The 25,806-nt window shown below is 36.5% G+C and overlaps 1 protein-coding gene across 5 annotated transcripts in view; it reads left to right on the top strand.

Annotated features, from left to right (window-relative positions):
* The window catches only part of Klhl24 (kelch like family member 24), a 37,633-nt gene that overhangs the window by 7,755 nt on the left and 4,072 nt on the right, over nucleotides 1–25,806 (top strand). For 4 of the 5 annotated variants that reach the window (XM_004834918.4, XM_004834917.4, XM_004834920.4 and 1 more), the window contains exons 3-7: nucleotides 4,197–5,177; nucleotides 15,498–15,682; nucleotides 16,629–16,747; nucleotides 20,565–20,753; nucleotides 21,917–22,105. In XM_004834918.4, the coding sequence (XP_004834975.1) occupies nucleotides 4,258–5,177; nucleotides 15,498–15,682; nucleotides 16,629–16,747; nucleotides 20,565–20,753; nucleotides 21,917–22,105 (1,602 nt within the window). In that variant the 5' untranslated portion in view covers nucleotides 4,197–4,257. Of the gene's footprint in view, nucleotides 1–4,196; nucleotides 5,178–7,290; nucleotides 7,836–13,972; nucleotides 13,988–15,497; nucleotides 15,683–16,628; nucleotides 16,748–20,564; nucleotides 20,754–21,916; nucleotides 22,106–25,806 lie in introns of those variants that run through there. The other variant, XM_087186823.1, reaches the window with a different exon arrangement.

Raw genomic sequence — 25,806 nt, 5'->3', positions numbered from 1 at the left:
GTAATTACATCTCTAGTTAGTTTGGTACCAGGGATCGAACTCAGATCCTTGCGTTTCCAAGGCAGGCAGCAGAACCACTGAGCTAAATCCCTGGCTTATATCTGTAGTTAAAGTTAAAATTGCTAGTGTGAATTTTTTGAGCCTGAAATGCAACAAGAATTTAAATTAGATAATCTAAATTTTAAAATGAGTTTTTAAAAGAAAAAATAAATTCTCAATTTGAGAAGCTAACTTTGTGACTAATCTAGTCATAATGTGAAACTAGTAAAGCAAAAATTCAAATACAAGTTATAGGGTCAGGGATTTAGCTCAGTGGCTCTGCCACCTGCCATACAAACGCAAGGACCCAAGTTCGATCCCTGGTACCAAAAACAAAAGGAAATACAAGTTATACTTCAGGTCACCACAGTTTGTTTATCATAATTGAATTGTTCTCTCTTTATCATTTGAGATATCAATACTTAAGTTTTCTCAACAACAACAAAAAATGACATTTAGGCAACAGTAGTGATCTATCTTGGTTTGGAGAATAGATTTCTGTATATAAAAATATAACATAACTTCAAATTAAAACCATATTTGATACAGTATATGCTGCTGCCTGCAAATACATAGGAGCTTGGAATTCAGAAGTGATTCTATGCTCTCTAAGTAGGTTTTTAAATTTTAACCCATGCTTGTATGCATGTGCATGTGAACATACACTCACATGCACGGACAGCCACAACCCAAGGAGTTGGGTGGCCTGCATTGCGGCAAACATGAACTTGTAAGTTATCAGGGAGTGATACTGATTTTCAAACTGATCATAGGGCCGGAGTAGAGCTCAGTGACCAAGTCTGTGCTTAGTGTACCAGAGACCCTGAGTTCAATCCCCTGCATCAAAATCCAAAACAAACAATGAGAACAAAATATTTTAAACATATTTTTATTCACTTAGGTATTAAAATTAACAAAATGAAATGGAGCTTTTATTTGTTCTTTGGAAAATCCGTTCCTAAAATCTCCAAAGCTTAGATTACAGTTCAAAATCTAGCTTGCTTCAACTATGACATACATGTTTACAATATTGCCTCTAACTTAGGAGAAACTAATTTTATTAACTATATCTGTGGTAGTTTGTTGACATTTACTTCATAACCCAGCCATTAATAAGCATTCTGTCACCAAGCATGGTGGAAGAGGCCTGTAACCTCAGCACTGTAGAATACTGAAGCAGGAAGATTCCAAGTTCGAACCCAGCCTGGGCCGCATAGTGAGTTCAAGGCCAGTCTGAACTACATAGTGAGATCCTGTCTCAAAAAAACAAAAGACATTCTTGTGGGTTTGTTTACACTTTTGTATGTGTTCATTTAAGTGTCTTCTGTGTGAGTTTTTATTGCCATACTGTTACATCACAAACTTTTGTTACTTATTTAGAAAGTAAGTCATATGTATATTTATATAACTGGAATGTTCTGATTTTTTTTTTTAAATCCTGGAAATGGAAAAGTTTATTCCTGTCAATCTTTTGCTTACTTTGTAAATAGTTCCTGTCTGTTTAGAAAAATCTTATCTTATTTCTGTATGTAAAAACTCTAAGGCTATACCAATCCATGGCTCTAAACCAACTTTTTTGCTAACTGTGTTAGCAACTTAGAGAGTTAACTGTAGTACCAACGTTATAGAGATATTAGAGTTGTTAGCTAATCCTTAGAAAGTATGCAGTCAAAAAAGGACTGTCTTTAGTTCTGTTTTGTTTCTAATGCATGTATAATAAGTAAGGCTTCCATGGTTGTATCAGTCTTTTAATACACGGTTAGTACAGAGATTTAGCTCCTAATAGTTAATCAAGCCTTTCCTGGTAGCTTTCCAAGAACTTCCTGATTATTTTTGCAGGATTCTCAGAGAAGATCAAAGAGCATGATACTCTTCGGTCATTTTAGGAGTTTTTAAAAAATGTCAACATTCTGCCTCTGAATCCCCATCTCAGGATCTTAGATGAAAATACTGCATTATTTATTTCATTCTTATCATTTATCCCATTTGACTGATAAATTGCCTGTTTTCTCTGACTTTACTTGCACAAGGGAAAATGGACTAGGAAATGGAAAGGTGTCTACAGAATGCAAGTATTTAAGTGTCCTTCAGGTGTCACACACAGGTAGTTTCCCCTGAACGATCAGACTAACCTGGTACACATCTACTGGATGGAAATCCTATCGCCTAAACTTCAGGAGGATTGAGTGCTGGGCTACAGGAAGAAATTAAAAATATTAATAAGTGTAAGGAGACCAGGTGTGGTGGTGCACATGGCTCCAGCAGGAGGATTGTGAGCTCGAGGCCAGCCTGGGCTACATAGCAACTTCAAGGGCAGGTTGGAAGCACAGTGAGACTCTGTCTACAAAAAAGTAGTAGTGGTTTAAGGTGAATTGTGTTGTCTGTGCCAATGTGGTGCTACCTTATGTTGGTATATATCTTTTTTGGCAAAATGTTCTGTTGCAGCTATATTAAAGAACAAAGCAAAATCCCAAGAATATTATCTTAATGTTTATAACCCCTAGTCTAGCACAGTCTCTTGACAGACAAGAGTAGGAATATAAATACTTACTGCTAGTGGTGGTGATAATGACAACATGGGTAAACAGTGAGGGAATCCATGAAAGTTGAATTATTTAGTGAATATTGCAACGAGGATTGCAAGTTCAAGCCCATGCTGGGCAATTTAGTGAAAGACCCTGCTTCAAAATAAAGTATATAAAAAGGCTGGAGATGTTGCTCAGTGAGAAGGCCCTGGATTTTTTGCCAGTTTAAAAAAAAAAAGTGATTGAGAAAAAATAACAAAGATAATAACATGGAAAAGAATATATAATAAGTTGTTCTAGATTTTTTATCACATTTTCTTCTTAATTTAATATGTGACCAAATACACAAAATACTATACAGTCTTAAGATCGTTAGCTCTCAAGTCCCAGTTTTATTTGTGACTTGTGATTTTGTGGATTATGCATGCTGTTTAGCTACCTTCTTGTTGCTGCCATTGGTAATATATTTCGGGAACAAGCTGGGACCTTCAAAGAGATTGCGAATGAGATTCTGAGAGTGTAGAATAGATGAGCATTACTGTAAGCACTCAAACCAATTATATATATGTTGGACCATGTATCACCTTCTAGAAATGTGCAGAGTGGGAGTAGAACTCCCTTAAAATTAACATCAGAGAATTGATATCTATAGCAAAGTCCCTAAATTCCATTGGTTACTTATTTATAGTAGTCTCTGCGGGATTGGAGGATTTTCTTATATTAGTGAAAGGAAGCAAGGCCTAGATAACATGCTTTTTTAAAAATAAATCTCTTAAGTATTACCTATTTATAATGAGAATATTGAGGGAAGTAGAGAGGATAAATAAAGCACTTAATTTTTGGCATATATACCTCCTGTTTTCTACCCCTGGATGCACTAAGATACATATTTTTCTTTTAGCAGATGTTTTATGGTCTGCTTTTTCATTTACTATCTGGCTAATATTTCTCCATGTCATTTAATGGACTATATACTTTTTAATAGCTATGTAGAGTGAAGATACGCTCTTATTTCCCTAATCCTCTATTGTAGGGCCTTAAGTATTTTCTACTAATACAGCATTGAATATATCTGTAGATAAATCTTTCCATATATTCCTGATTATTTTTCTTAGAGATTGCCAGAAAGAGATGCTAGTCAAACAGTATACATATTTTTTAAGTCTGCTGATAGCTATAGCTAAATTCATTTATAGCAGTGCTATATTAAATTAGTTTTTTAGAATTCTGACTAGTGAAATTTTGTCTTACGTCTTTCTGATTAGTCTTTGCAGTTAGTAAGTAAAATGAAACCCAGCTATATAAAAGGAAGATGGAAGGTTATTAGTAATTTAAAATATACATGGTATCCTTTCAGCCAGGGAACTTCAGGAATGCTACTACAAATTACCCCAATGTTCTAATAGTGCAAATGCTAATTTTTCTTCTTTAACTTTTATTAAAATGAGATAGTATCCTGTACCCTATGTGAACTATATTGTGATTGTTGTATTTATATCAAAATGAAATTATGTAACTTTTTAAAAATCCCATTCCCCCCCACCCTTTTCCCTCCCCCATGTACAAAATTTTGTAACTTGAATGCTAAATTTTTTACACATTCAAAAACTTTAATTTTTTTTTATATTTTAGCCACGTAAAGAAGATCCCTAACAGCCATTTCTCAACAATTATATAGTCAACTGATGTAACAATGGTACTAATATTGGGACGCAGACTAAACAGAGAGGATCTTGGGGTGCGTGATTCCCCAGCAACTAAGCGTAAAGTTTTTGAAATGGACCCTAAATCTCTGACAGGCCGTGAGTTTTTTGACTTCTCTTCAGGATCATCCCATGCTGAAAACATACTCCAGATATTTAATGAATTCCGAGACAGTCGCTTATTCACAGATGTTATCATCTGTGTGGAAGGAAGAGAGTTTCCTTGCCATAGAGCTGTTCTCTCAGCCTGCAGTAGCTACTTCAGAGCTATGTTTTGTAATGACCACAGGGAAAGCCGAGAAATGTTGGTTGAAATCAATGGTATTTTAGCTGAAGCTATGGAATGTTTTTTGCAGTATGTTTATACTGGAAAGGTGAAGATCACTACAGAGAATGTACAGTATCTCTTTGAAACCTCCAGCCTCTTTCAGATTGGTGTTCTCCGGGATGCATGCGCCAAGTTCTTGGAGGAGCAACTTGATCCTTGTAACTGCTTAGGAATCCAGCGCTTTGCTGACACTCATTCACTCAAAACGCTCTTCACAAAATGCAAAACTTTTGCATTACAGACTTTTGAGGATGTGTCCCAGCATGAAGAATTTCTTGAGCTTGACAAAGACGAGCTCATTGACTATATTTGTAGCGATGAACTTGTTATTGGTAAAGAGGAGATGGTTTTTGAAGCCGTCATGCGTTGGGTCTATCGTGCTGTTGATCTGCGAAGACCACTGTTACACGAGCTCCTGACACATGTGAGACTCCCTCTGCTGCATCCCAACTACTTTGTTCAAACTGTGGAGGTGGACCAATTGATTCAGAATTCTCCTGAGTGTTACCAGTTGTTGCATGAAGCAAGACGGTACTATATACTTGGGAATGAAATGATGTCTCCAAGGACGAGGCCACGCAGGTGAGAAGACTCTTTACAAATACAGTTAACAAAAGTTGGGTTTAGTTTTACTTTTTATCATTTATTTTTCTTTTTCTCTTTTTAAAAATTAATGTATGTTTGCAAAACATAACAAATAGCATTCATTGTGGGGAATTGGTATATAGATATCACATCCAAAAGTTGTTTTAAAAATATTTTTATAGTTCTTGAGACCATTCTCAATGTAGTCATTTATATGTTTAGTTTCCATGTAGCTTTTTACAATTTGAGGCTTGTTTGGGGTTATGTAAATCATGAGAATGAAGGGTGTAGTGAAGACTAGATTCAACAGTGATTTATTTCATTGTTGTTCTGACTATCAAAGGCTTTGTAACTATGTGTCTCAACACACTTCACTTTTCTTTCCAGTGAATCTTTGGGTCCAGAGTTAGCTAACCATGTTAGAGAGGCTTTCTTAGACTACCTGTACTTGGTAAATTTATGTTTGAGGTAGAATGCAATTAATGCATGTATTTCTTGCAATAGGTTATTTCTGTAAAATGCCTATAAATTTTAATTCATAACTATATAAAATAATCTTCCATGCCTACATAACAAAAAGAATAATGTCAACTTTATTGTAAGCAAGAAATGCATATTTTGAGTATTACAGTAAAGAATCTTAAATATTTTTCTGACAAAGCTTAAAGTTGCTGTTGGTTTTTTGTTCTTTTAAGTTGTGGTAAAAAAAAACAACCCACAAAATTTACCATCTTACCTACTTTTAATTGCATATCTAAATAGTGTTAAATATGTCCACATTGTTGTAAAGGTAGTATTTGTTTTTCCATACCATCTCTGTTTTTTCTATAAATTTACTATAGCATTGCTCAAAAAAACCCTACATTTTATTATTTGATGTGGAGTGTTACTGTTTTTGGAATGTGAATAAAATTCATCATTGTGAGATATCCCCCCCAACCAGGGATCGAACTCAGGACCTTATGCTTGCCAGGCAGATGCGGTGCTGCTGAGTACATCCCCAGCAAGATAGTTTGTTTTTAAAGTTTAAACTAGTAGACTCCTCATAGTAAAATGAGAATGATGGTGTTTACTTTCTTGAAACTATTAAATGCAATAATCTTTAAGTACCAGCATACAGAGAGAGTACCTAATAATTATTGGCTATTGTTATGTATGTAGTATAATATAGGTCTTGCCCACATTAAGAAAACTCCAGTATTTGAAGGTCTGAACTTTTTAAATATTAGATACAATACTGGGTAACTAGTATCACAACAAATTGACATAATTCTTTGTATTAGAGTACATTGTTCTTTAGTTAACTCAAATTAGTTAAAAGTAATAGTCTTTAGGGGCCGGGGATTTAGCTCAGTGGTTCTGGCGCCTACCTTGCAAGCGCAAGGTCCTGAGTTCGATCCCCAGTACCAAAAAAAAAAGTAATAGTCTTTGGGCCAGGGATTTAGCTCAGTGGTTCTGCCGCCTGCCTCTCAAGCACACGGGTCCTGAGTTCGATCCCCAGTACCAAAAAAAAAAAGTATTAGTCTTAAAAGAAACATAGAACATTTTATGTCTAGTCTTTTAACAAAAGACAGAAATTGTGATTTTATTCTATAAATGCACTGATTTTTTTTTTTTTTAAAGGACACTTGGCTGATCTTAAATTGGGAAGACCAAGGTTCCTGAATGTATTCATTAAGCCAGGGATGGGATGGGGATTTAGCTCAGTGGTTCCACCACCTGCCTCGCCTCACAAGTGCAAGGATCTGAGTTCGATCCCTGGTACCAAAAAAAAAAAAAAGAAAGCAAGCCAAATAGCCTTAGGGTGGTGTGATTGTGTGATTGTTACCTTTCTCGTAATTTTTTGGATACACAATGTCCCTCCAAAGGAAGAATTTTCCAAGCAGAATCCTCTTGCAGTAGACAAAGTGTTCTGGGGTCAAATGGGGGTAATTAATATGCCCGTCTTGCATATCTCATGGTATTAGCCTGAGGACCAATGGTTATAGATTGTAAATCAAGTAAGTTAATTATTAATATTACTCATAAAAATATAACCTGAGTGAAATCGGATCACAGCCTCAGTACCCATCCACTACTTTAAGGATATAATTTTTCTTTTTCTTTCTTTCTTTTTTTTTTTTTTTTTTTTTTTTTGGTTTTGTTTTTTTGGTACCGGGGATCGAACTTGGGACCTTGTGCTTGCAAGGCAGGCTCCAGAACCACTCAGCTAAATCCCTGGCCCAAGGATGTAATTTTTCTAATTCACTTAATAATTTGATTTCCAAAAATGTATTTTGTATCCCATTTTAAGGAAACCAATTCACTTTGTACAGTGAAACACATAGCATCACCCTTCTTTAGGAGACCAGTAGAAAAAACCAACCTGTAGTCCTATTGAATTTTTAGGCCACCATAAATATCATAACAATATTTATGTGGGCATTAAATGAGGAGTGTTGTAGCTCTGCCGTCACCTTTTGTCCCTTAGCATTCTTTCACCTGTCTGTTACTGCGTATTAGCCCCAATTCGTAAATATGTCATCCTCTGAACAATGTGTATTGTCTGTGCAGGTTCTCATCTTCCTTCTTTGAATGAGGAGTGATGTCTCCACTTCTTCAACTGCAGTTCCTCCCTCTGACCTCTGCTCCAGTCACTACTGAAACTCTTCTTAAGCAGGTCATCACTGACCTCCTGTTTTTTATTTGCTAGCCTTTTCCTCCTTATCCAGCTTGATCTCTTTTTAAGATGTGACATTATTAATTGCCTTATCCGTCTTGAAACTCCTCCAGTGGCTTCTGGAATACTGTTCTCATGGTTCCCCTGTTTCTCCAGCTGCTCCTTTTTGATTTGATAGTTCTTACTCCCACATCGAGTCTTTGAAGTGTTGATTATCTGCTTGGTTCACTTCTCTCTGTCTTGCCTTACGTACTTTGCTAGGTGATCTCACCTCTTCTATTCTCATGGTTTTAATTACCCTACGTGCTATTAACTACCAAACCTGTATCTCCAGCCCAGACCTTTCTCTTTCATTTGTTCATTCACATTTTTAAATGTTTACATATTTTTATTTTATTTTTTATTTATATATTTCTTTTTAATTTTACATATATTTTTATTACTTCAGTGTGAATCTTTTTAAATAACAGGCAAAAGAACATTATTACAACTAAAGTTAATAATAATTCATATTATCTTATACTCAATCCATATTCAAATCTTTTCCAAACTGTCCTTTAATAAACCTGGATCCAATTCAGGATCACTCATTACATCTAGGCATTTCCAGGAAATTCTCTGTAATTCTAAAACAGTTCTTTTTCAAGATTCTGGCTTGTTGATGGAAAGGTTGTCCAGAAAAATATTCCACTTTCTGGATTAGTCTGGTTCCTTCTTTGTGGTATTATTTAGATACATTTCCTGGAAATTAAAAGTTGGCTCTAAGAGCTTCATTTTGAAGTATACTAGTTAAATATTTGTAGCTAGAATTCATTCTACATAATATTCACATATTGTATACATATTAGGTATCATATTAGGAGACACAACACATCCAGTTGTCTTTCCATTAATGATGCAAAAATTGCTCCCCTCTGCCACTGTACAGCTAAGTTACACTTCCCACATTAGCCAGTATTTTCTTAGCATTTATCCTGTGCCAAGTATTCATCAGTGCTCCAGCCATACTGGCTACTCCACCCCTATACCTGTGTTTCTTCGAAGATAGAGAAAGCCCCCCAAAACTGTGAAAAACAGTGTGATGGAAATTTCCTAATAAAAAGCCAATCTAAGCACAAAAGCTTTGATAATCAGCCAGATGTTATGATGCACACCTGTAGTCCCAGCACTTGGGAGGCTGAGGCAGGAGGATCACTGCAAGTTCAAGGCCAGCCTGGGCTACATAGTGAAACCCTGGCTTGCTCAAGTTAAAGAAGTAAGTAAAAATAAATAGGCAGGCAAGCAAGCAAATAAGCAAACAGCAAACAAGCAATCTTTGATAATCTGCCAGGCTGGGTATAAAGTCATGGTTAGATTGAGGAAAACTAATCACAGAAGGAGAGTAAAGCTTAAAAACTATTACTGTATTTCTAGCAATATATATTTTGCAACTGTAAATCTTTGTACTGATATAATATTTTTAGTAAACAGTGCAAGCATCATGATGTGTTCAGAGTACTGGCTTCATATCAGACAGGCTTTCAGATCTGACTCTGCACAGCTAGTTAATCCCATGACCTTGGGCAAAACTTCTCTGTGTATCAGTCTCCTCAACTGTAGCACATGGAGCCTAGCATTTGACACAGACATTTGTAATAAAGATTGCTGTTTTCATGAAGAAAATTATAATACGTTTTAAATTTGGGCTGTACATTTACCAACTAGGAAATGTAGTTTGAGAGGTAGAAATACCTGCTATCAAATGGTTTGTCTTAGGGCTTGGGGATAAAGTTCAGTGGTAGAACACTTGCCTAGCATGTGTAGGCCCTGGGTTCAATCCCACCACTGCAAAAAAAACCCAATTAATGTAGACATAATTTTTAAAAACTTAATAAGCTGTGCATCTGTTCCAGTATATTTTTCTCAAAGCTTATTTTATAATTGTTCTCATAAGAACTGAATTTTATTTGTGACACAGAGGTACCTACTCCGCTGTCATTCCATAAAAGTAATAGTCACTCATATCCCAGGAAGTGTTCTACATACGATTACATGTATTAACTCATTAAATACTCAGCCGGTCCTGAGTATTACCACAGTTGTTACGGCCACTTTATAGATGAGCAAATGGGCTAGAGCCGTAACTTATTGAAGGTCATATCACTTAGCAAAGGTTCAAAAGAATACGTGCTCTGCCTCCAGAGTTCAGGCACCTAACCAGCGCGTGCACTGCCTCTGTAGTACTTTCTGAATAATGTATTTTACTTTTTAGAATAAATTTTATTTTATCTCATTCCCCCCTCAGCCCCCCCTTTACATGCAAAAGCTTTGTTTCCATTTTTTCCTTCTATTTTCATTTTTTCTTATCCCTTCTTTTCTCCTTCCCTCCTCCCTTGTTCCCCTTCTCATTTGAACGCTTTCTTATTTCCCTAACATCCATTATAATTTCAATCCTTATTTCCACTTTCAGATTCTCACACCAGAGAAACAATGCGGTATTTAAACACGTGTGTCCGATTTATTTCACTGAAGAGTATGGTCCATTTAGCTGTAAATGTCTCAAGTTCTTTATGGCAGAGTGGTACTCCTTTGTATTAAAAAAAACCCCGCATCTTCTTTATCCACTTGTCAGTTGATGAGCATTTGGGCTGTTTCCAAGATTTAGCTATTACAAACTCTGCCGCTATAAACATGGGTGTGCATATATCTCTGTGGTATGATGCTTTTAATTCTTTCGGGAAGATACCAAAAAGAGAAATAGCTGGGTCAAATGGGACCTCTAGTTTTTGTTTCTTGAGGAATCTCCACACTGATTTCCACAGTGGTTGCACTAGTCTACGTTCCCGCCAACAGTGGAGAAGGGTTCCTTTTTCCCCACAGCCCCTCCAGCGTGTGTTATTGGTTGGTTTCTTGATAGCAGCCATTCTTTCTGGAATGAGATGGAATCTCAGCATTGGTTTAATTTGCATTTCACAAATGACCAGTGATGTTGAACATTTTTTCTGAATATTAGTATTTTAAAGGTATTTTGCAAAAATGCTTATTTGTTTTATAGGAGATTATTATCCTGCTTTTATTTAGTGCCCCTTTTTTGGATTTGGGGGAGGGGTTTGAGACGGGGTCTCACTATATATTCTGGGCTGGCCTTGCACTCAGTGATCTTCCTGCCTCAGCCTCCCAAGTGCTGGAATTACAGGCATGCACCACCAAACCCAGCCCTAGCAGTCCTAATTTTCCTTCCTTTTCCTACTCTCTCCCTCCTTCAGCCTTCCCTGGAAGCCCCTAACAGATTGGAAACTTGTTTCCAAGTCGAAAGTTTAATATTTCTGTGGAAACCATTTGAGGAGGGAAAGTTGTTATTAACAACACTGTGTACATTTAGACTCTGGACCACTTTGAACTCTGAGAATGCTACACTAACCAGCTGAACCAGTGCTTAGATTTTCTCTAATAATAATGGAGTTGCCTCTGTACCTTCTGTGTAGTGCTAGGCTTCAAACCCTTTTCACCTGGAGAAAATGACAGCTGTGCTTGTAATGGGCCCTCTGCCATGGCCTTGCCCAATTCCTGAGTCTTAACTGTGCTATATTAATTGTCCCTCATTCTACTGTTTTGTGTTCCTGGCCATGGCTTGGTAATCTAATTCAGATCTCTGATGCACTTCATTTCCATTCCTGCCCCGGTCCAGATACTGATTTCCACATTTCCCGTTCCATCCTGAATACCGGCTTTTAAGCTCCTGATTGCTTGGTAGACAGGTTCTGATTTTGCATCAGTCCCAATCCAAGTTGTCCCAAAGAGTAATTGCCCCTGATAGATGTTAATATTCAATGCTCCCTACAAAATGAGCTTCTCAAATAGAAACATAGATGGCACTAAGCTGGACTTCCAAAATGCTGACCATACATGACAAATTGTCCTCTCCTCCTCCCCTCCTCTTTCCCTCCAGTGCTGGTGTTTGAACCCAGGGCCTTTTGCATGCTGGGCAAACATTCTTACCACTGAGCTACACCCCCAGCTCTGTTCCTGATTTTTTAACGTTAAGATGAACACCTTTGTGGCTCAGTATTCAAGCACATCTATGATTAGTTTCTGATGATAAATTCTTAAATAAGTTCTGGTTTTAAAAACTAAACATTTTGAGTCTTTGATGACTACTGCTATTTCCTCATAAAACTCATTCTACCTATTGCAGTTTCCAGTGGGAAGCCTGACCACACAAGGTGCTGCTGTGTCCCTACCAGGTTTGGAAAGTAAAATAGGTCAGCCTATGAAGCAGATTTAACATTAACTGTGATAGGCTAATTCATTTATCTAATAGTCTCCGTAAGTCTGTTTGCAGGAAGAAGTGGAACTGTCAACCAAAGTAGGTATTTAAGACTGTCTCCCAAGCATATTCTCTTGCTAGAGGCTGGGCACCATATAGGAAAACGAAGTATTCTAAGATTGGTTGGCAGACATGGAATCTGAACAAGGGGTTAGTCGATCTTTAAAACTGGAGTCTTCGGGGCAGGGATTTAGCTCAGTGGTTCTTCCGCCTGCCTCACAAGCGCAAAGACCTGTGTTCAATCCTCGGTACAAAAACAAAAAAACAAAAACCAAAAACAGGAGTCCTCTTTGCTAATATAGCTTGAGAGTGTCTCATTCATTTCCTAAAGAACCAGTGAAGTTCACTTCAGCAGTGCTAGGACTCTCCCTTAGTAAATTGAGTGGGCACAACAAACGTTTGCCTCTGTGATTATTAGTCTCATTCCTTTACTTCTGCTTCTGGGGCTGACCAGTCCCCTCTTCTGATATATATAGTTCTTTATTTAGATAAATTAGTGCATGGAATTTGGTAATGTCTTACAGACTAGAGAGCCATTCTGTCACTTTAAGGCTTAAAATCTCATATCTCTATGTTTTAGTTCAGGGCTTTTGGTTTAATGGTCTGATGTTCGGATATTTTTTAGTTTTAGATGCTGAACAGACTATATCACCAACATCTCTTCCTTGTCTTTCTTTCCACTTTCCCACTGCATGGGAGTACACTTCCTTTCTGTGTGTGTGTGTGTGTGTGTGTCTGTGTATGTTTTGAGAGAGAGCGAGAGAATACATTTAGTTACTGGCCAGGATCTCTTTCCAGTGCTTTTTGTTGATAAAGGTTAGTTGGAGAGTTTACCAGTCTTGGGCATGTCTGGCATCGTTCATAAGTAGGTCTGTTATTTCAACCAGAAATTCTGATATTTCATCCTTTGAGATTCTTAACTGAATCAGGTAATTACTTGTTTTATTGATTTGGTTTAGAATATTCTGTGGATTTATAATTACTTTGTCTTTCACATAAATTAAAGAATGTGATCATTTAATTTGATCTTTTCCCAAAACTATGATAGAAGAGAAAAAAAATTTTTTTTTTTTTGGTACTGGGGATCGAACTTGGGACCCTGTGCTTGCGAGGCAGGTGCCGGAACCACTGAGCTAAATCCCCGGCCCCCCAAGCCCCCCAAATTTTAAATATATCACCATTGTAAGAAGGACAGTTTGGGGGGCCGGGGATTTAGCTCAGTGGTTCCGGCACCTGCCTCGCAAGCACAGGGTCCCAAGTTCGATCCCCAGTACCAAAACAAAAAACAAAAATTTTTAAAAAAAAGGGCAGTTTGGTTGTCATGCTTTCCTAGGAAACAAATGGTGAGACTAGAGCTGCAAATATTTATTTCATTATAGCAGGAAATCAGAATTTTTACTTTAAAGAATTCATGAAATAAGGGCCAGGGATTTAGCTCAGTGGTTTCACCGCCTGCTGTGCAAGCACAAGGACCTGAGTTCAATCCCCAGTACAAAAAAAAAAAAAAGAATTCATGAAATAGAATAATTTTGCCCTAAAATAACATGGGTATCTAGAATTGTATGTATCTTATATTATCTTTACTTGACTCCCTATTGTTCTACCATTATCATCAGCTGTGGTAACTGTTTCCTTGAAGACACTCAGCTCTCAGTACTTTCCTCACTCTGAAATAAGTGTCTTGGGATTTGGGAGTGTAGACTAGCAATGCAGTACTTGCCTAGCATATGCAGAACCCTAGGTTTGAGTTCCAGCAACACACAAAAAAATTAAGTTTAAAAAATACATAAATGTTTTGTGTGTAACAGTCTCTAAGCAGAATACCAGACTTGCATCAATTAAGTTAAAAGGCATTTGGTTGCAAACAGGACCCTCTATACAGACAAAACTACTGCATTTCTTTAATCCTTTCAGATAAATACATGTTCCAGGGGACAATGAAGTGATCTTTTTGGTTAGTGAAACTAAATGTTTCAGCCATTAGCTTCTCATGCTGTTTTCTCTGTTACAAGACATAAAAATAGTGTTTATTGGGCCAAGAAGTCTTGATAAAGACAAAAAAGTTCAAGAAAAGGGAAAGGATAGAACAAATAAAATGCTATAAGAGAAATACAAAACAAATTGTTATATAATATTTACTCTGGAGTTTATATTAAAACAATTAGAAATGGTTTAGCCCAGCAATAATATTTAGCAATTTATTAGTCATACTATTAAAGTATCTGGTGCTGTTCTATTTTTAATTTTTCATTTTGTAATTATTTGGAAAATAATAAATATTATTGAAAATATTTTAGGCTTGTTTATGTTTTATTATGTAGTAGATTAGAGTTATACAACTTGATGGTTCCCTAAAAATAATTTTTGTTAACGTGTGTGAACAAAATTCTTTTCTACAGTTATGTATTTCTGATCTGGTAGCAGAAAAGTGTGCCTAGCATAGAATAGGTGAATGAGTCAATTAGTTGAGATTGTTCTAACTAAACATAACTAGAATAGAGCAGCCCTAATAAAAGAGACATGCCAATATTACTTACTTTGTTTGTTTTCTAGTATAAATATTAGCATCACTGTTTATAACTTGCTGTTGTGATGGAGTCTTTTTCCCCCTACATTTAAGAGAAGAGGGATTGTTGACAGTTCTTTTATGAGACTTGTAAAAAAAAATTATGACTTCATTTAGATCATATTTGTGAAAAAATATAGAGCCAAAGAAATTTTAAATTCCAAAACTGTTGAACTCTGTATTTTAAAAATTATGTTTGAGTATATATAAAAATTATATTTGAGTATATATATTCCTTTAAAGAGTACTTAGATTATATTTGAATTAGTTTCTTAAAACTAACAACTTGGGGCCAGGGATTTAGCTCAGTGGGTTTGCTGCCTGCTGCACAAGCACAAGGACCCGAGTTCGATTCCTGGTACCAAAAAAAAAAAACTAACAACTTAATGAAAAGACAGCATTTTCCTACAACTTGAAAACATATATTACCTTACGTTGTGTAGGTAATGTAATAGAAATGCTGCGAAACTCCATTAAAAATCATTCTTATTATCATCAGTGTTTCAGTTAAGTTAGGTTCTTTGGACTGCTTTACAATTTTTATATTAAACCCATAGGGAAAAAAACCCTGTACATAATTATCTGTGGAAGAATGATGTCACTGACTCCTCTGTAAATGTTCTTAAAGGAAGTAATTGCCAGCTTGTGCTATTTGGTGCATGCCCGGAAAATAAACTGAACTCTTTGTGGTAGGCTGTGATATATTCTTAGGGTTTTAAACAGTCTTAAGTGTATTTTAATTTGTTATTTATTATTACTTGTACATTCTTAAAATAATTATTTTAGGTCCACTGGCTATTCAGAGGTGATAGTTGTTGTTGGAGGCTGTGAACGAGTTGGAGGATTTAATCTTCCGTACACTGAGTGCTATGATCCTGTAACAGGAGAGTGGAAGTCTTTGGCTAAGCTTCCAGAATTCACCAAATCAGAGTATGCGGTGTGTGCTCTAAGGAATGATATTCTTGTTTCAGGTAAATAAAAAATTACTACAGTAGCTACTTTTGATTTGGGCACAGCTTGGCTGTTTTAAACAACAGTGTCTTAAAATAGTGAAACATGAATACACTCACTAGTTAAAGCAAAGCAGTTTATACCACAAATAAAACTGACTGACTTTTTGCTCTTAAAAACAGGTACAAGTTCATGCAGAATGTTCCACCAGAAAATGCCTTCAATCATATCATACTTTAAAAGTTCCCAAATGTATTTAGAATATGATACAATGTTTTAAACTTTTGTCTTTACTTTGTTTTAAGGATTACTGTAAAGTAATAGAAAGTCAGAAGTACTCATAGAATTAAGCGTCTCTTAATTTACCCGTGTTTTCTGAAATTCTCCCCAAAGTTTATAAAATAGGATAGTCTCTGTAAAATTTTTAATTTTGTCTATGTGATATGTTGCTTTTAAAGTCACACAGAAAATAAAGTTACAGACTTATATATACACTGTATAAATATAGTATTTATGCTTGAAACTGTTAATTGGCAAAATAAATTCACCAGCTTTGGAGATTACATTACCACCATTGAATGATACAACACCACATACCTTTGGGTAGTAGTGTGGTTTTGAAAAAAATCTTTAGAATAATCGTGTTGTTTGAGGTCTTCTGATTGATATCTGACTCCTAATTTAACAGTCTTTTATATTTGTAAAACTCACATTCTGTTTTTTAGTATTTCAAGCCTTTAATCATTACTTCTGAAGATAACAATAGCAAAGTTTAAATCTGCTCTTGTAGAACTATTTCCATTAAGCTGTAAAAGGGTTCCCATCTGATTTACTGAACTGAATTCTCAAATTCTTAAGTTAGCTTAATAAATTCCGTGTTTTCATTACCTGTGTGTTGGTGGCTTAGATCCGTTGGTGATAGATACACAGTGATATATCATTGCATGTGCATTGTTTTGCATTAAGGTGGAAGAATAAATAGCCGTGATGTCTGGATTTATCACTCACAGTTAAATACTTGGACCAGAGTTGCCTCTCTAAATAAAGGCAGATGGCGTCACAAAATGGCTGTCCTCCTTGGTAAAGTAAGAGAAACCACTTTTTATTACTATTGCTGGTTTATATTTCCAAAATAAATACCACAGCTAAATCCTGGATTTCATTTTTCCTCTGGGTATTTTGGATTTGAGCTTTATTTCCTCCCATTCCTAACCACAATAGATAAACTGAAGATACAGACAATATGACACTGTACTTTTGAATGGATATTTTGTTCTCCCAATTTGGAATTCGTGGCAGTGCAGCACATTTCTTTTCTCATGCACCATTAGAGTCCAGATGCCTTAGAAGAATTGGAAAAGAAGAGTTGCATCAAATAAAAAGCAGGCCAATGTCTAATCCAAGCCTTTTTTTTTAGTACTGGGGATTGAACTCGGGTCCTTGCGCTTGCGCAGCAGGCGGCGAAACCACTGAGCTAAATCCCCAGCCCCTTCATTTTTCTGCCTTTGGCAGTCAGGCAGAGATATATTTATTTAAAGTGGTAAAAAAAAATAAAGTGGTGTTATTTTATCTTTTTTTAATTTCACAAATAGGAACAAAACAAATTTAAAATCAGTATTAAGATAAACTCACCAGTATAATGAAGAAAATATACTATTGATTGCAGCAAATTAATATTAAAATCCATATAATTTGGGTTCTGAACCATTTACTGTCCTTATTAACCTGAGAATCATCTAGGACTAGTGGTTGCCAGACTTTTTAATAGCATTGGAACCCTCTTTTAAAAGTTAAATCTCATAGGCCTGCGGATTTAGGTCAGTGGTTCCACTGCCTGCCCTGCAAGTGCAAGGACCCAAGTTTGATCCCTGGTACCAAGAAGAAAAAAGTTAAATCTCATAAAAATCCATTATATTAGACAAAGACACAGCAGTTGGCCAAGGAGTAGCTGTCATTGGCCTCTCCCTGCCACCATCTCTTTCAGCTTCAAGAGACACCACAATTTACTGAACAATTTGAGTGAAAGCAACATACTTGACTGAAAATATGTATGTTTGATTGGTTCCCTTGCGCCCCTTTCTGAAAAGATTGTTATGTCTTGGTCGCTTCTGTGACATATTTCAGAGCTACTGATGGAAACCAGAACTTTTCTAGTTGAAACAGAGGTTGTGGCCTAGGATCCTTCCCACTTAGCTCTTGTCAGTCTTCCTCACCCTAAATCCCTACAGAGGTTTCCTGAAACTCTATACCATGGAATACTAAGAGCTTCTAAAAAGTTTCAAAGCTGTTGTTTCTTAGGGACCTTGATCTAGTAATCTGCAGCTGTTGACAAGGGCAATGAAATCATGAGGACCTTTAGATAGAGGTGCTGGAAATAGAATGTGAATAGAATCTTTTCTAAAACTGTGTTATAGTTTGGTAACTATCCCTCAAGAATGACCAAATAGGGCCAGGGATTTAGCTCAGTGGTTTTGCCGCCTGCCTCACAAACGCAAGGTCCCGAGTTCAATCCTCATTACCAGAAAAAAAAAGAATGACAAAGTATTACTGGAAAAGAAGGACTAAAATAATAGGAGATGAGGTCCAACTAAAAATATATAACTTGTTCAAGGGCAAGGACCCAAGTTCGATCCCTGGTACCAAAAATAAATAAGTAGATAAAAAAAAAAACAGGAGTAAAAATATGTAACTTGTAACTTTTTAACCTGGGTATATAAAGGCAAATGACAATGGTTATGCCTCAAAAACCATTATATATTGGTGCACTCAAATTTATTCACAAACATTATATATTGAAGGTAGCCAAAGCTTGGAAGCAGTAAATCAAGAAATAAAAGGAATCATTCCTGTTACACAACAAGTACTCAATGAAAACCAAAAGTTACGAAATTATGATATACTTTGAATGTAAATCTATAAAATTATTTAAATTTATAAATACTTTCTGTAAAGAAACCTAAGATGGTTTAGAATGTAGACTCTTACAGGAGGAAGGAATTGTAGAGAATATTTAATACAACTTTGTCAGTTTATAAAGAAACTGCACCCTAAAAGCCTTGCCCCAGGCTACACAAAGTGATAAAACAGTGGTGAAAGGCTCAGGATTTCTTTTTTTTTTTTTTTTTTTTTTGGTACCGGGGATCGAACTCGGGTCCTTGTGCTTGCACAGGAGGTGGTAAAACCATTAAGCTAAATCCACGGCCCTGGATTTCTTAATCTAGAAGATTTTTATCTTGATGCTCACAGGATATATTTTCATTTACATGTGTAGGAGTTTCTGAAATTCTGCTGTGTAACAGGAACTATTATTGTCTACATTTTAAATTTAAGAAAAAAAATACTTAATCTCTGCTGTTACACTGTGTGGCGGAGCTAGATATCAACCAACTGTCCTAACTTCCAACCAACCCTGTGCCCTTATTACTACCTGGTACCGCAGGTGCCTTACCCTTAATAGCAGTTTGACCTTTTGTAAGTTACCTCTCTTAGCTGCTTGGTGCTGGGGACACAGAACCACCAACAGATCATTTTAATTAACAACAGCATGTGACATTTGCATGATAAACATGCCATTGGCTAGCTGGGCGTGGTGGCGCAAGTTTGTAATCCCAGCTACTCAGGTGGCTGAATCAGGATGATTGTGAGTTTGAGCCCAGCCTTAGAAATTTAGAAACTGAAAATTTTTAAATGTGGGCTATGGATGTAGCTCAGTGTAAAGTATTTGCTTAGCATGCATGAATCCCTAGTACTACCAAAAAAGAAAAAAACCAAAAAAAATTTGTAAAGGAATTGATAAAAGAATTTTAGGAAAATTTGTCTGTGGTTTAAAGAGCACAAGGGTGAAAAAAAAAATACAGAGCACACAACTAGAGGCTAAAAGGTTATGTAAGATAAATGATGTGGACCCTGAGGTAGGGTAGTAGCAGTGGGAAACAAAAGGGCTGAGATACGAGAGATGCTGTAGAAGGCTGGTCATTAGAAGAAACATGGGTACTAAGCTGGAGAGCTTTGTTAAATTAAAAGTTTTTTGGGCCAGGAATTTAGCTTGGTGGCATGGCGCCTGCCTTGCAAGCTCAAGGTCCTGAGTTCAATCCCTGGTACTGCCCCCCAAAAAATTAAAATTAAAAGTTTCTTTTATATCCTATTATGCATAATGGTTTCTACATATAAGCCACTTAATAAAGAGCTTATTCATTGACTCACCTATCATATAAAGATATCAATTACCCTACCTTCCTCTAATTTATAAAAAGAAAATGTACATGAAAGCTCTCTGAAGTGTAAACTATAGAGTTCATTACTCTTCTAGGTACCATAGGAGCTGAAAGACAGCCCCTGCCTTCCGTGATCTCATGGTCTAATAATCCTTGCCTAATATTTTAGTTTGAAAGCTTTATTCTTTCATAAAAATAAAATACTTCATCAATCATGAGTGTGACCATTTGAGCTACATCATGTAGTTCTCAATGTGAGCAGTATTATCCCCAACAGAGTGATGAAGATATGCTCTTGGAGGGGTGAAAAAATTACTCTCTTCATGTGTAAAGCACTGATTCACAGACAGCAAGGTAAACAAGTATACAACATATTTGTGGTATTGAAAGTTTATTGAACAGGGCCTATTAGGAACAAAAAGGCCCATGTTGGTAGTAGTAGGGGGCTGATTTTTTTAAAAGGCCCAGAAACCCTGAGCTAACTATGTTGCAATTATAGTTACTGGGGTCTTTTTTTTGTATCTTTGTAGTACACAATGATCATGTTCCCTGAAGGGACTTGGTACGTGTACACACTACATACAATCAAAGACTTTTTAAAGAGTAGGAACCCGTAAGTTCTCTAACCAACTTGTTCAAAATTTAGACCTTTGATAATAAAGATAAGTTTCGTGTGCTTTACATACAGGTATATGTTGTTGGAGGCTACGATGGCCAAAACAGACTCAGCAGTGTAGAGTGTTATGACTTCTTCTCAAATCGATGGACTGAAGTTGCTCCCCTTAAGGAAGCAGTGAGTTCCCCTGCTGTGACCAGCTGTGTGGGGAAATTATTTGTGATTGGTGGAGGACCTGATGATAATACTTGTTCTGATAAGGTAGGCCATGTTCTCTTAAAGAAATTGCCAAGCATGTGTACCAACAGAGAAAGAGAAGGTTTGTGGAGTGTGTAGTTAGGTCACTTAGTATGAAGGCATCTTTTGAAATTGACTGGTATCTTATTCATTTGAGGAAAAGCATTGACTTTTTTTTTTTTTTTTGTACCGGGGATCAAACTCAGGACCTTGCACTTACAAGGCAGGTGCAGTGCCACTGAGTAAATCCCCGGCCCACAATTGACTTTTGAGTTGCTAAGACTCTACTGTATTTAATAATTTGCTGCAACAAATGGGATTAAACCTTTTTGAAATGAAGCTAATCTCAGTATCTAAATTTTACTGCTGTCAACTACATAATCTAAAATTATTCACGTCCAACACAGTTGGAAAATGAGGATAAGGCACAATAATTAACTATACTGTTTTCAAATGAGCCATTTTCTGTATACTTTCAAAGTATTTTTAGAAGAAAGGAAGCCCCTGTAGAGTAAATAAATTATGGCTCAGAGTGGCTGCAGTTCATTGATCTCCTGGGACAAAAAAAAATGTGCCCATCCTGATATCTCAGGACACACCATGTTTATTCTGAGAAAAAGTACCTAATTGGTTTGGCAATGTTAAGTGAATTTTGTCAGTCAGTTATTTTCCTAAGTTAAATTTTAATATAGTGCGGTCAGATATTACTTAGAGTTCATTAACTTAGAATCTGTGATCAAAGCACACAGGCCAGCCATGGTGTTGCATAACTGTAATCCCACCACTTGGGAGGCTGAGGCAGGAGGATCGCTGTGAGTTCAGGGCCAGCCCGGGCTACATAGTGAGTCCAGGATCAGCCTGAACTACAAAGGGAGTCCTTGCCTCAGAAAAACAAATTAATGAAAAATAAAAAAGTAGACTGTTAATTTTAGTGGAAATAATAAAGCCAACCTAAAGCAAACCTGGTAGTCATCCATCCTGGAAACAGTATTTTTGTTACTCTCTTCTGCTTGGTAGTAAATTTGCATTTCTTTTAAGACTTTTCATAATTCACACATTTCACTATCAGATTAATTGTCTTTGCTAATGGGATTTGATGTTTAATCATGTTTCTGTGTAGGTTTTTTATTAAATAAATTTATGTGTTTGTTTAGAAATTTTAATTAAATGTTTCTGTATATTACTAGGTTCAGTCTTACGATCCAGAAACCAATTCTTGGCTCCTTCGTGCAGCTATCCCAATTGCCAAAAGGTGTATAACAGCTGTGTCCTTAAACAATCTGATCTATGTTGCTGGTGGACTGACCAAAGCAATATACTGTTATGATCCAGTTGAAGACTACTGGATGCATGTACAGAATACATTCAGCCGACAGGTAATTGGATAAAACAATCGAAAAAAGAAACCATAAGAGGGACTAAGTTCGTGGTCATTATTGATTTCACTTCTTAAATATTTTGGATATTGGATTACTCATAATTTTTAAGAGTTTCACATAAAACATCGATATTCCTGTTTTGAACTCCTTCTAAGGACTTGTTCTATTGAATTAGCTTTCTTTTTACCATCCCAAGGTGAAGCATCATTGCATCTGGCTGCTGCTATTTTTTCCCTTAACCTGTTTCAGAGTCCAGTCTTTACCGTCTTGCTCTTTGCTATTTCAGAAGAGAAGTGTTCCCAAACTGGTTGTTTCTCTGGTTGGAGGCTAGGTCATTTGTGTTTGTCACAAAGGACATGGTTGTGCTGAGGTCTCTTCCATTCGAATATTCCCTCCAGAGCCCCACTTCCCTCACCCCTGCCATTCCCAAAAGCCCTTTTCTTCAGTCTTTTGGTTCTTGGCTCTGTGGTCTTCCTTCCTCCATGCTGTTTCTGATGCTGGATATCTGGCTCTACTCAGACCACTTTAAAGATAAAGTATTCATTCTCACAGGGCACTACTTAGTAATCTCTTCAGTCTCTTTCATATTTTTTCCTACTCGATCCTTAAATATGAGTGTTGTTTGAGCCTCTTTCCCCTGATCTCTTCCTAGTTTATACCCTATCCCTGAATGATTTCATCTACTACTCAGTACTGGGGACTTCAAGTCTTTTTTTTTTTTTTTGTCATTTTTTTTCTTCTGGTATTGGGGATTGAACTCAGGATCTTGTGCTTGCAAGGCAGGTGCAGCACCACTGAGCTAAATCCCCAGCCCCAGGACTTCAAGTCTTTGTCTCCATCAAGTCTCTCTCCTCTGACCCAAATTCCAATTTCCAGATGCCTGTTTGGTGTTTTCCGTGGATTTTGGAAGACTTCAGACTTAAAATAGAGCTCATCTTCTTCCACATCTTTTTTCTGTCTCCAGACAACCTAGAAACTTAATTTATTAGATTTTCCTCATTTTCCCTTGAAATGAATTCTAGCTTATTTAGCTCAATATCCTCAGTTTGTGATATTTTTTCCATTCCTATTATTCCTACTTTTGTGCATGTTCTTACTTAAACAGAAACAATAATATTCAAATTAGTTTTCCTCTCTCTAATGCCTCACTTTTCTAAACCATTTTGCCACCTATTCTTTTTTCCACCAGATCAAATTGTGTCTCTCTCGATTGGAAACCTACTAAACAAAATCCAAAAGTATTAGCCCTTCATTCCAGACCTTCTATTTTTTTTTTGTAAAACATCTATTGGTGCATTTTAGATACACATAATGATAACATTCATCTCAGGGAATTTGTATCTGTACCTGGTACATCTTGCTGCTTTTTCCTGCCCTCACCCCCTTCAACCCTTTTTCCCCTCCTTATTTACAGAAGCTTTGTTTCCATATTTTCCCTTCTATTCTCTTTTTTTTCTCATCCCTTCCTTCCTTTCCCCTTCCCCCCTCCCTTGTTCCCCTTCCCATTTGAACATTTTCTTCCCATTTCCCAATGTCTGTTACACATTTTGGTCCTTATTTCCACTTTCGGTTTCTCACACCAGAGAAACAGTGCGGTATTTAAACATATGTGTCCGATTTATCTAACTTAAAATGAATAATTGATAATTTGAAATAGGAAAAGGTCCAAAGGTATAGGGGTGGTGAGAGAGGAAGGGGAAAGGAAAGAAGGGAAAGGAAAAACTATGAGAAAAGAAAAAAAATTAAAACAAAATCTATATAAATAGGGAAGGTTGGAGGGGGTGAAGGGCGCACAGGTAATGGGGAAAAAAATAAGAACCAAGATTCATCATGTACAGGTCCAAGCACCCAATGATAAACGTAAACATGTTGTATACCTAAAATGTACCAATAAAAGAATTTTTAAAAAACAACAACAAAAAAAGTATGGTCTCAAAGTGCATCCATTTAGCTAAACGTTAGACCTTCTGTTTTCTGAACTTTGTTCCCTTTCAGCTTCACTTTCTATGATTTTGCCCCGTTTACATTAAATATGTGTTTTGTGTATTCTCTGAATAGGTCATATATGTTCTTGGCTTGGTTCATGCTGTACTTTTAGCCTCTAATGCCTTTTTTCTTTCTCTGCTTGAAATGCTACTCATCTTTCAAGAACCACTTCATAGTTCCGAAACACTGAGGTTACCTTGGCTAGAACTGATCTCTTTTTCCTTTTGCAGTTACAGCACTCATATTTCTATTATTGCAATCATACATTCCTTTATGGGTATAAATACTTATTTCCCATACTGGAATTCACCTTTCTTGAGGTCACTGTTTATTCTAACTCCTCTCAATGTGTCTTACATTGCTCAGTAAATACTAAGTAATAAGGAAGTGAGGTAAATGAGGGACCTAGTATCAAGATAATTCTAATCTCCTCTAAATCTCCTTTCCCCATTTTTGTTCTTGTTGATATTATTAAACTTATCTCATGTTTATGACATACAGTGTTTACACTCATTGAGGTTATTAGGTTCCTGTACCTGGCATATCTTTATTCTGCTTATTTCCCCTTCTTCCTCTCCCCTCTCCCCTCACCCATATTCCCTTGGACCCCTTTCCATTTGCAAGAGATCCATCCCCTTGTCTCCTTCTAGCCATCCTTTATTGCGCTCTTCATCTGTACTTTACTGTATTCAAGTGAGAGATACTATACAGTATTTAACCTTGTATGTCTGATTTATTTCACTCAACATTATATTTTCCAGGTACATCCATTTTCCTACAGATGTCTTAAATTTGTCCCTCTTTATAGCTGAGTAATAGTCCATTGCGTACAGATACCGCATTTTCCTTATCCAGTTGTCTGTTGATGGGTATGCAGACTGCTTTCAGGATTTAGCTATTATGAACTATGCTGCTATAAACACTGGTATCCATGTACTACTGCAGTATGATGTCTTAAACTCTTTGGGGAAGACCTAGAATGGGGATAGCTGGGTCATATGGAATTTCTAATTTTAGTTCTTTGAAGAATTTCAGTACTGATTTCCATAATGGTTATTGTAGTTTACATTCCCACCAACAAGTAGGAGGGTTCCTTTTTCACCACAGCCATGCCAGCATTCTTCTTTTTATCTTGATGATTGCCATTCCTTCTGGGATAAGATGGAATCTCGGTGTTGTCTTAATTTGCCTTTCTGTAATGGCCAGGGATGTTGAACATTTTTTTCTATATTTGTTGGCCAGTTACCTTTCTTCCTCTGAGAAGTATCTGTTCATTCTACTTGCCCACTTCTTGACTTTTACGGATACAAAAATAATGATTTTATTTTTGTAATATTAGGATCATGTTTTATTTGTTTTCAAAAATCGCATTAAAAGCTCTTGTGAGTTCCCACAGTATCCCAGACCGTGTCTCTGAGACGCAGCGTGACCTTTACTTTGCTTTTACCCTCTTTTTCTTTTTGTTTGACCCAGATTCACTCTGCAGAGCTAGTTTCTCCCACACCCATTTAGCCTACACTTCTCAAACTTTTGGCACCATTAAAAGTAATAATAATAATATTAAAAGCCACACCTATAATCCTTCCAGGCCAGCCCAGCTGCATAGTGAATTCAAGGCCAGCCTGAACTACATGGAGAGACCCTGTCAAAAAAAACAAACATTAAAACTTCGTACTTTGATCAATTGTTTTTCCCACTAGCTGCCCTTAACT

This window comes from Heterocephalus glaber, unplaced genomic scaffold, assembly GCF_053883595.1.
Source record: "Heterocephalus glaber isolate CG9 unplaced genomic scaffold, H.glaber_assembly_v1.0 deba00001504, whole genome shotgun sequence".
Classification (NCBI taxonomy): Eukaryota; Metazoa; Chordata; class Mammalia; order Rodentia; family Bathyergidae; genus Heterocephalus; species Heterocephalus glaber.
Note: the sequence above shows the minus strand (reverse complement) of the source record. Positions and strands in the feature narration are given on the sequence as shown.